Source organism: Octodon degus, unplaced genomic scaffold (genome assembly GCF_000260255.1).
Source record: "Octodon degus isolate 3935 unplaced genomic scaffold, OctDeg1.0 scaffold00184, whole genome shotgun sequence".
NCBI classification, from domain to species: Eukaryota; Metazoa; Chordata; class Mammalia; order Rodentia; family Octodontidae; genus Octodon; species Octodon degus.
Genome location: NW_004524760.1, coordinates 1,339,460 through 1,350,675, shown reverse-complemented (window position 1 = coordinate 1,350,675; position 11,216 = coordinate 1,339,460). Strand labels below are relative to the sequence as shown.

Genomic DNA, 11,216 nt, shown 5'->3' with positions numbered 1-11,216 from the left:
TTAGGGAAGGGTCTATAGGGTGTTGAGGATCTTACTACTAGATCAGACTTGTAATGATCTGCCTGTTTACAGCCTCCCAAGAGCTGGGATTACAGGCATGTGCCACCACACATGCTATCAATGTTTCAATTGCTATCTCAGCATGCCCTGGGGGCGGGGCTGGCACGGCAGGCCGGGGGATTGAACCCCTGACCCCTGGCCCTGCTTGCAGGCACTTTAATCCACTGAGCTATTTGGCTGGTCCTATATTACAAAAAAAATGTAATTCCCTAAATTACATTTTAATTAAAAGTGTAATTCCCTAAATTACACTTTTAATTAAAATATTATGGCTGACAAGATAGCTCAGTGGTCTAAAGCACCTGCTTAGGCAAGCTTAGGCAGGCACAGGGGGATGCAGTTCAATTCCTGGCACCACATGCCATGCCAGCTCCACCCTCAGGAAAGGCTGAGACGGCCAAAAATTAAAATTAAAATTAATTCAAATATTATTAACATTTTTCCCTGTTTTCCTCACCCATTCTTTAAGAAACAAAGTACCACAAACTTTTAAGCTCCGTTTATGCTGCTTGAGTCCCTTTCACGCCCCGGTTTTAGTGCTTTTTCCAGTATTATGAAGAAGAAACTGAATTGTCTGGGAGTAGCTCAGTGGTAAAGTGCTTGCCTAGCATGTGCGAGGGCCTGGTATCCATCCTCAGCCCAGCGCTGAAAAAGGCAAAGAAAGAAAAAAGAAGAAAATAACATATCCAGGGAGGTCTGGCTTGATACATAATCTTCACTTTAGTTTTGCTTTTTAAGGTATGTTGGTTCTAAAACCAGGCAGAAGTTAGCACAGACATAGCTGGCCGCTATATATCTGTCCATACTCACTTGGGAAAGATGGTTGTAGCACAGTTTTAGACGTGCGACCTTGTTCATCAGTGTTAGTCTGACTTAGAATGCCTGTTGTGGGATGTGACATTTGTGGGGTTGGAATGCCCTCTTTACCAGATAGAAGGACAGCTTTGCTGTCTAGTGACAGAGCCTGGAAATTGCTACCAGATCCTTAGTCCTGAGAACCAGGACTCCTGGCTCCTAAGGCCGCCTTCACCCTGGCTTCTAGTTCCTTTTGGGCATTGTAGGTAGTGACCTAACCCTTCTGTGCCTCACAGAGCCAGACAAGTAGGCTCTCACCCTGCTTGGGTATGGCACATAGTCAGCAGGCATCATGCCTCGGGCCCTTCATTCTTCTCTGGAGCCCCCTCTGAAAGGACCTCAGAGTTCTGGCAGTGAACAAGGAGCAGGCACAGCAGCAAGGCGAGAGAGGGGAACCTTTTGCACCTTTCAGGTTCATGCCAGGCAGAAACCAGAAAGTTTATAGCCCCAGCCTCTCTTCACCTATCCCTGTGTTTGGCACATTGTTCTAGTAAGTCCAGATTGCCTTCTAGTATCATTGTGGAAATAAAAACCTAGGACAAATATTTATTTTCACCTTCTTTCTCTCTTATAGGATCCAAGCAAAACTCCCAGGAATTGCAAAAAAAAAGGCCGAATAAGCACATGGAAATCAGAAATGCAACAGTTACTAAAACATCATTTAATAGTTATAATGTTGTTATTTGTACCATGAAGGAACATGGTCAGTGTCAGCTTGAGCCTGCATTCCAAGCTTTTTTTAAAAAAATTGGTGTTTTCTTCCCTCCTTTCTCTTTACCCCCCAGTATCAAGCACAAGAAATGTTAGATTGAAAAAAAGAGCTGATACTTTAGAGCCCAAAAGAATAAAGTAAGAAATTAGTAGACTAAATATACCTTAATGGTGATGGAGCTTTTACATAGAATGAAAGAGGAGAACAAAGGTGAGAACATGAATGATGGAATACATCTTTCAGGTCCTTCTATCCAGTTTTCAAGGACTAGTCTTACGCAGCGCCATTGTAGTTTCACCTTTATTTTTAAGTTAAGGAATAATTAACTAATGAAACTATTTGAGGACAGAAATGGGATTCCTTCCCTTGGATTTAAAGGGGCCCTCCCATCTTCCTGCCTCACACCACTCCTAATATTCTTCTTATAAGGATCACTTCAAACTCTGAGTACCTTGTAGGTGATGGTAGTAACTCCTTTTTCCCAGAATGCCCTCTGTGAAGGGTGGAAAAAGAAACTGGGATAGGTGCAAGGAGGGAGTTGGCAGGGCTAGGTGCAGGTACAGGTGGGCTGCCCAGCCTGCTGCTCATCTTTAGGGCTAGAGGGCTCTGCTGGCTGGGAGAGGGGCGTCCCTGTCATCCGTTTCTCTTGGATGCTGGTACTGAGCATTCATGGGAGAATGTACTCTCGAATGTGCTTCCCCCTCTTTCCTGCCCACCTCACCTTGAGTTTAATAAATATGGTTGTACTCTTATTATGAAATGTCTGTAACTGCTGTACACTGCTGTAAAATTGTTAGAGAAAAATAATCTGCATGTGTGCTCCCCAGTTATTGTAATCTTATCTCAGTCTGTGGGGGGGAAACATTGTAAGAGGTAAACGTACAGAAACACAAAAAGCCTTTTTTTCCCTACCACTTCTCATGTGCTGCATCTTTAGCATTTATTTCTCATCAGTTCAGCCTAAGGACCAAAAACCTGCTGGCTTGAGATCATGTGCATTTGTGGTTCATGTGGCATTTAGTTGCTCCGAGACAACCTTATAGTGTGTCATTGTGCAAGTTCTTCCCATTTTCATAAAATGGCTCAGCACCTCTGCATGGCCCTGGACCTCTGGAGAGTATTTTCCAGGCAGTTTTAGGTGGAGGTGACTGGGCAAGGCCAGAGTGTGCTGATGGATTTTGTATAGTTTTAGAACAACAGAGCAACTCGTGTTGATGCCATGTGGAATGGGTCTGGGACTAGGTTTCTTTTTGCCCTTCCACTTGGACTTTGGTCAACTCAGTAGTAGTTGGAGTCACAGGAGTTCTCAGGTTCAAGAGTTCTTAACTTGAGGAGTTCTCAGGTTGTAGCTCATAGTCCTACCCACTCAGAAGGGATCGTGAGCCAGGACTTTTTATGTAAAGGCTATAATAAATACTTGACAGCCCCAAAGTACTGCAACACTATAGAAAGTGATGGGAAGAATTTTCTTTCTACTCTTTTTGGAAAGTTACTTAGGAACTTAAATGAATAAGAGGTACCCTTGCCTTACTCCATTTTCTCAGCTTCATTTCCTTTTCAATTTAATAGCTTTTTGTGTAGTCGGAAAGTCACTCTCCATCACCATCTTTTGCCCTCGTAGAAGGTGGTGCACTGCTGGACCCCTCCAAAGGACCTCTTTCAGTACTGGAAGCTGCAACACCCTGCTCTTCTCTTTTGTTGCTGCTGTGTTAAGTGGAGAGATCTTTATTCCACAAAGGATTTTTTTTTTTAAGAAAAACCTCTAAACAAATTACTAATGAAATTGTGTGTGCGTGTCTGTGCGTGCAACATAAAAATACAGTAGCGCCCAAGGAGCTTGAATCTTGGTTCCTGTAAACTGCAAATTGATGTGGTTAATTTAAAAATAAAAAACACAATGACTGTGGTGTCATTCTCCTAACTTTATTCTTTATACATATTTCAGGTAAAGTAAGACTTGAACAAGGCTTCCACTCTCCCCATCCTCTTCACTTCAGGGGCTTTAAAAAGCAATTTATATGGATTCTCAAGATTGCAGGATTTCCATAGTATAGAGCACAGCTGTGCAGTTTGGTTTCTGATGGAAAATAGATGACCTCTAAGAGGCAAACTCAGAATGCTAAGGATGGAGGGAGTCAGAGGGTCTGGTTCAGCTTCACACAGCTTGGGGAGGGTTCCTGGCTTGCAGTGTGACGCACCCTGTGAACCACAAGCAGCCACAAAGCACTAAAACAGTCAAGTCACCACACAGCACATTTTTGCTTCAAGACTCCTTGCAGTTCTTCCCCAAAACTTAGGCTGCTGTGACTCAAGCTGGATTTTAAAAATTTATTCAACATACCTTAGAAAATTTAGGTTGAAAAAAATTTTAAATGATGCAAACAACTTCACAAGTACACATACAAATGTTCAAATAATGTCACTAAAATGGTAGGTATATAAATATGTATTCAGAGTAACATTTACATATTGGCCATAATAGCAAGCATACCATTTAAAAAAAAAAAAAAATTCATGAAACTTCACCTGTTCGTATCAAAATCCCAACATGAGGAGGCACACCTAGAAATGAGGACCAACTAACCCCAGGCCACAGTCATGGCCTAAGCTGCACCAGGCCTTGCTAGCTCACCACCCAGCCCAGGTTGGCCCAAGAATGTATACCTCTACCGAGTTCCTAGGTTTCACCCCTGGAGGCCACACTTTGAAACCCACTGTAGTGGCTGTCTTGATGAAGGCAGACATCCACTCAAACCTGCACCCTTCAGCAATGAGCTTGGGTCAGTAGAATCAGTTCTCCCAGGTTGCTGGTTTTTTTATTTTTGGTACTGGGAATTGAGTTCAGGGCCTCCCATTTGCCAGGCAGGTGCTGTGCCACATAGCTACATCCCCAGGCCCTGCTTGTTCTTGAAACACTGTATAAAAATACTCATTTTAGGTTTGAAAGCAACATGTGAAGGAAAGTAAAAGAATGGTAGTGCCCTGCCTGGTGCCATCCTGAGTTTCTGTTGTAAATTTAATACTGTCAGGAAAAAAACCAGGAACTCCAGACTCGCTGGGAATTCACTTTCCAACCAGTTCCTGGGGGGCTCACGCCAAGGAACAAAGCCAGAGGCTTACCCTGCAGGGTAGGCTTTGGCTGGAGAATGCTGGCCCATCTCAGCTGAGGCCCACAGTGAGGAGAGCTCCCCTACAGAGCTCAGCAGTCCTTGCCACCACAACTGCAAGAGTCACAAGGGCACGGCGTGCAGTGCCTAACACATGGCATCCCTTGGCGGGCCTAACAGGTGAGGACATTGTACCAACACTCGAGACAGGAGGCAGTATGGTATGGTGCAAAAAGCACAGAACTGGAAGTTTAAAAAAATTATTCTAGCTCTTGTAATATTCCTGTCTGTATGGCAATTTCTGTTTCTGGGCTTTGGAATTCGTCCCTTAACAGGGGAGGGTGGTACTAGGGATTTCCAGGGTTCTGCCTAACTCTTGACAATCTTGAATTGTATAAAAATGCTATAAAACCTATAGTATAAAATGCAACTCCCAATCTGGAAGTCAAGGGAACTGAGCCTGAGGCACTTGAACCTTGGGCTCTAGCCTGGGGCCAAGTGACCTGAGACAAGGGATGTACTACCGTTTTTTCCCTGTGCCTCTGCAGCCAGAAGGCCGCTCCCCCTCTAGAGTCCAGCCCCTGGCCTCCCTATCCTGACTTGTAAGACAGGGCTCTGTCCCCACAAAGACTTCCTAACACGGGCCGAGAGGCGAGAGGCGGCTCCAGAGTATGGGGTATTTTAGTGTCCTTCCACCCCTGCTCCTTCCTCTTAACTCCTCCACGTAGGTCCTTCCTCCAACTCCTCACAGCTTATCTCTGATAGACGCATAATAAATAAGACATTTGCACGTTAAGGGTGATGGGGTCAGTTCTCTCCCGCCCCCTTCATATAAAAGCATTAAATACAATTTTAAAATAAAATACAAAGAGCAAAAAGGGCCTGATCTCGGGGCCTCCTGTTCTCCACGGGAGAATGAATCTACACATCCCTCTCGGTCCTGCCTGGGAGGTCGCGGGGCCCCTTCCCCGCCCCACAGGGCCCCGGCGCGTCTGCAGAGAAGAGAAAGGGAGGCCAAGGCCCGGCCCCACGCCCTGGTTGCTGGGAACCGGTGGCTCGTCCATAGAGCACAAAGGGGTAGAGGGAGGGGCGGGAATACAGGCCAACCCCGGGACAGCCTGTGCCCCGACTGGACGGACGAGAGCGCCAGATTCAGTTTAAGGGAAAACAGAGTCCCTCGGGGCAAGAAATAAAAAAGTGCTAATCCCTTTACCCGGTCCGGTCCGGTCCGGTCCCGGGTCCCCGTCCCCGGGCGGGCAGGGCAGCAACACGAGGGGCGGAGCCGCGGGGCGGGCGCAGCTGGCCAGGCCCCGCCCCAGCTGAGTCCCCAGAGTGTGGTCTGGGCCTCTGAGAGGCCGAGGATACGAGTGAAGGCAGGGCAGCGGCGGCCCCGAGCCAGGCGCCACGCCTGCTGGCGGGCAAGGCCACGGAGACCTGGGCTCCCGGCCAGGACGAGGAGCCGGCGCGTCCTTCCTGCTCTTCCCTGTCCCCTTTTTGGCCCTAATACTGACAGCGCCCCCTTCCCGTCCCGGTGGTGGAGCGCCTGTGGGTGCGGTCGGGGCTGGAAGCGCTCGGCGCTAGCACTTAGGAAGCCGCTGGGGCTCAGGCTGGTGGGAAACCACGAGGCCCTGCAAGGGAAGGGCCGGGATTCCGCGCCGAGGGCGCCCCCCAAAGGCCACCTCCCAACTCGGAGGCCCAAGTAGCATGAACCCCGGGCCCCAAGATCTGCCCGGCCCGGCCAGCGGGGGGGCGCGGCAGCGGCGACGGGCGCCGGAAGCACCAGCACGACAGCGCCCCGCCCCGCTTGTCCTGCCAGCCCGGCCCGGAGAGTCGATTAAGCCCGGCACACGGCGCCCGGCTTGAGGTCCGCGCCGCCGTCTCGCGGCGCCGGAGCAGGCGGGCCAAAACCCTCGTGGCCATAGCAGCGCAGCGCCGCCTCTTCGTAAGCCTCTAGGATGGTCTGGCGTTCCTCGGGCGTGAAGTCCATGGAGAAAGGATGCACCTGCAGGATGTGCCGCTTGATGGTGCTCACCTTGAGCGTGGCCAGCGCGCCCCCGCACACCATGCACACCAGGCCGCGCCGGCTGCCGTCGTAGTCCATCAGGTACTCGCCTCGCCAGCGCGGCTGGTAGTTCCGCCGCTGCTCCCGGCTGCGGGGAGGAGGCGGGGGCGGGGGTGGGGGCGGCAGCGGCGGGAAGGCCAGCCCCACCGGCTCCTGGCCGTCCTCTTCCTCGTCCTCCTCTTCAGCGGGCCTCTCCAGCGATGCTCCAGGGGACAGCAGGACGTCGCCTGAGGGGGACAAAGAGCTGCACTGAAGCCAGGCAAGGCAGCACCAGGCCCACGCCTCATCTCTGGGGTGCCCTCCCTCCCCCAACCGAGCACCCGCCGGCTCACCCCACCACGCCTCCTCCGGCTCCTCCGCCCCTTCCCCCGCCTCGGAGCCAGGGGCGCCCTTCTCGCTCCACTCCTGGAAAGGCCTGCCGAGGCGCGAGGTGCCCGGGTGACGCCGGCGGACGTGCCGCTCGACGGCACTAGTCTCGAGCGAGGCCAGCGCGCCCCCGCACACCATGCACACCAGGCCGCGCCGGCCGCCGTCCAGCTCCAGCAGGTATTCCAGCCGCCACCGCTCCCGGCCCCGGGATGGACTGCCAGGGCCCCCCGTCCCCGCCCCCGCCCCCTCCTCCGACTCCTCCTCTGCAGGCCCGGGCCTCTCAGGGACCCAGCCAGCCTCTTCCTTTACGTCTGGGCGGCTGAAATCCCCAGAGGGGGCTCCAGCAGCAGGGGGCAAGTCCCGGCTCTTTCTGGTCAGGTCCTGGGGGACGAGGTCATCGTCTGTTGGGGAAGGGGTGAGGGAGAGGAACTCAGCCTGCTGGCTGTGTTGCCCTTACCCACGTAGAGGGGGGTCCATCCTTGTTCCTCACCCCAGCCCCAAGCTAGAGGCCCCAGCCAGTGTGTGTGTGTAAGGAAGCGCCCACGGGTGGCCTTGAGTGTAAGGAAGCGTAAGGGTCAGTAGGCCTTCAGCTCTGGATCAGGAGTCCCTGCCTCCCAGTTTTTGCCCTAGACCCTGTGTTGCTGCCCTGATGTGGGAGTCTCAGCCCTGGGACAGCCTCGCACCTGCTGGGGGCCTGGTGAGCTCAGACAGCGCCTCCGGCTCGCCACCCCAGGCCTGCAGCAGAGCACTGCGCTGCGAGCCGCTGAGCCCCAGGGAGCTGGGGTGCACCTCCAGCACGTGGGCACGGATGTCATCCAGGTGCAGGCTGGGCAGTGCGCGGCCACAAGCCATGCACACCAGCCGGTTCCCCCGCGGGTCATAGTCCATGAGACACTCAGCCCGGAACCAGGTCTGCAGGGACTCCTTCAGCCTCCGCTCCAGGCGCCGGGCCCCCAGCCCCCTGCTGCCCCCGGCCCTTCGGGAGGCAGAGAGTCGTCGCCGGCGTCGGGAAGCCACTGGGCCCCCTCGACGCAGGCGCCGGCAGCCCCCACCAGCTGAGGCTTTGCCTGAAAGGGTTGGAGGGAAGCAACTAAGAGGCTGGTCCTGGTGGGAGCGGCCACAACCTCTCACTCAATGGCTCCAAATGAGATCCCGTATCTAACCTTTGCCCTGTCTTCCTCTCCCTTCACATCTTCACTCCACCCACTAATCCTCTGGCAGGCCTACCCTAAGCCACACCCAACCTCCCCAGACCCAGATTCTGGCCCTTCCCTGGACGACAGGGACTGCAAGCCTGTTCTCCCACTGACCCCAGCTGTTTCCTTCTGATCCCCAACCTCTAGTCTCTCCCATTTGTATAAAACCACAGAATGTGAAAGACATCAGGGACACTGGAGATCCCCCATCCACCTCACCCCACTCTACAGGGCAGTAAAAAGACCCCACCCAAAGAATCAGCAACTTGCTGCAGAAAATCAAATAGGCAGAGGAGCTGCCTACTTTAGCTATCCTGCATTACCTGGGCCCTTGGGTGGGCAAGCTTGGAGACTGGCCCCCTCTTCCTCCTCCTCTTCTTCTTCCTCCTCCTCCTCCTCAGGCCCCTGGACCCCCAGGCCCTCGGCCTCGCCACAGGCCCCCAGCCCCAGGTGGGCATCCCAGCTGTTGCTGATGACTTCTTTCTCCCGGGGACTCCAATGCAGGGAGTAGGGGTGCTTCTGGCGAATGTGCCGCTTGATGGTGCTGAGCTTGAGGGTGGCCAAGGAGCTGCCACACACCATGCACACCATGCCATGCCGGGCAGCATTGAAGTCCATCAGGTACTCCAGCCGCCAGTGGTCGTGGTAGTAGCGTCGGTGGTCACGGCCAGGGATGCGGCTCTTTCCAGGCCTGGAGGCCCGGGCCTCACAATGGTCTGAGTATTTCCTGCCTGAAGATGCTGGTCCCCTGGCCCTGGAGGAGGGTAGGGGGGTACTCCCCCAGGACCCCAAGGCACCCCCTTCCAGCTGAAGATCTTGTCCTGAAGAAGGGGAAAGGGAGACAGCTCTTCAATCTCTTGATTTCCAGGCAAAAAAACCAAGGGCTTTGATATGGAAGGCTAAGAAAGGGAGGTGGGGGAGGGGGTATTCAGGGCAGGGAAGGGATGGCAACAGTAATAAAAGGGATGTGGGAGAAGCAGGGAGTAAAAACACTTTACAAACAGAGAAGATCAAAAACAAAATGATTCAGGCCATTGTGCAAAAGCTGTGACTTTTTAAAAATAAGATGAGGGCTAAGGAGGCAGCCAGCTTGTTAAGGTGCCCTTTCTGAACAAGCTGTAGGGATAAAACCAGGAGAGCAGTAGTCTAGGGCAGTCACAATCAGTTCAGAGCAGGCAGTGGGGTGAAAGGAACAAAGGGGGCATCTGTCTGCATTCTGCCAGAAAGGCCCCACCCAAAGGTCTCCCTTTTTCCAAAAATGCCTCAAATACAGCCTCCTGAGAATCCCATTTCAGGGAAGGGCTCTGCACTGTCAGTTCCCCAAACAGGGATCCCCAAGACAAAGCTGTCATCGCCTCCAAGGAAAACAGTTGCTAAGACTGGATTTTCTATAGTCTAAGACAGCCAGTGACCCTGAGAAGGGATGGCAGGAGGGCCACCAGAGTGGCCACTGAAGCTACTGCAGCAGGGAATGGCCACCACCCACTACAGCCAGTTAAGTCTTTCTGGGGATTTATTTTTTGTTCTGGCAAGAGGCCAGCCACTGCCCAGCCATCACAAGGGCGTGTACTGAAGGGGCCCTGCAAACCCAGGGACGTTCCTTTTGTCAAAGAGATACCCAGAGCAGTCCGGCACTCTCTTTTATTTAAAAAATGCTCTTCTGGCCAAACAGAGTAGATGGGTAACTTCTTTCTGATTTACTCCCCCAGTGTAGAACCCCAGGGTCAGGCAAACAAAAGACAGGATCAGAGAGGGCTCCTGTCACATCGTGGATGATTTTTTTGTTTTAGTTTTCATTTTTTAAAGACGACCCATGGGAGATTAAAAAAAAAAAAGTCCTAGCTTTTTTTTGAGTCCTAGCTTCACCGGAAACTTGCTCTGTGGCTATTCAAAGGTCACTCTGCTCTCTGGGCCTAAGTGGCTTTGTGTGTGAGGGCACTGGATTCTAGCTGGTCTCTAAGCATCCTTCCAGCGCTGGAGCCATGCTAGTCTAAGGCAAACTAGCCCTTTAAGACGCAAAAAAAAAAAAAAGGAGGAGGAGCTGAGATTCTTTAAAAACAAAAGGGGATGGGGAGTTTCTGGGAGGAGAGCTCAGAGACTGGGGCAGTCTCCCAAGCCCAGACGCAACCTTCGCGGGTCTTAGGGCCTGGACCCTCCCGCAGAAGGATGAAGAAACAGTCTCCTTTTACGAGCCGATGGGGGCTGGCTGGTCCCCTTACAACTGACAAATTAGGGCCAAAATAAATTCTGAAAAGGAAGAGACACCGCGCGGGCAGGAAGGGGTGTCAGCCTTTGTGGGCGAAGCCAGCCCTTATTTAAAACCTGCCCGCGGTGGGGGAAGCGATGGAAGCCAGGGGCGTGAGCCACTCGCACCAGGGGAGACCGCGGGGGAAGAGTTCCCGGCCCCACTGAGCCCACAGAACGAGAGGGGCCGCGCACGCTAAACTGCGGGGTCCGGAGACCGCCCCCTGGGGAAACGCCCCCGAGGGCACACAGGGTGTGGGCGGCCTTTAAGAGACCGGATAAGAAAGACCACCTGGGCGTCTGAAAGAGATGGGGGCGGGAGTGGGGACAGACCGCAGTGCTGGCCCGGAGGGGCCCCTCTGGCCGGGCTCCAAAGCGGGGCGCCTCGGGGCCCCTTCAAGGGGAGGGGACCTGCCAGAGCCCCGCGGCCCGGCCAACCCCGGGAGCGGAGCGGGAGGGTCCCCCGCCAGCCCTGCAGGCGCGATCCGCGCCCACCAGGTGGCGCCCCGGCCGCCCTGCCCGCGTCCCCCGCTTTGTTCGGCGGCAGAGAGGGGCCCGGAGCCTAGAGCCGCAGCCCTCCCCTCCCCCACGCGGCCCCCCGCCCGCCAGAC

General features: G+C 53.5%; 2 protein-coding genes across 3 annotated transcripts in view; one reads left to right on the top strand and one right to left on the bottom strand.

The window, feature by feature from the left end:
* Window positions 1-3,533, top strand: part of Rtn3 (reticulon 3) — a 69,994-nt gene extending 66,461 nt beyond the window's left edge. For both annotated transcript variants that reach the window (XM_004643791.3, XM_023703911.1), the window contains one exon: window positions 1,490-3,533. In XM_004643791.3, the coding sequence (XP_004643848.1) occupies window positions 1,490-1,535 (46 nt within the window). In that variant the 3' untranslated portion in view covers window positions 1,536-3,533. The remainder of the gene's footprint in view (window positions 1-1,489) is intronic.
* The window catches only part of CUNH11orf95 (chromosome unknown C11orf95 homolog), a 9,049-nt gene continuing 1,200 nt past the window's right edge, over window positions 3,368-11,216 (bottom strand). Inside the window, exons 4-8 of the mRNA XM_023703956.1 lie at window positions 10,780-10,869; window positions 8,685-9,208; window positions 7,849-8,232; window positions 7,129-7,566; window positions 3,368-7,023 (exon numbers count right to left, since the gene is read on the bottom strand). Of these exons, the coding sequence (XP_023559724.1) occupies window positions 6,569-7,023; window positions 7,129-7,566; window positions 7,849-8,232; window positions 8,685-9,208; window positions 10,780-10,869 (1,891 nt within the window). The 3' untranslated portion in view covers window positions 3,368-6,568. The remainder of the gene's footprint in view (window positions 7,024-7,128; window positions 7,567-7,848; window positions 8,233-8,684; window positions 9,209-10,779; window positions 10,870-11,216) is intronic.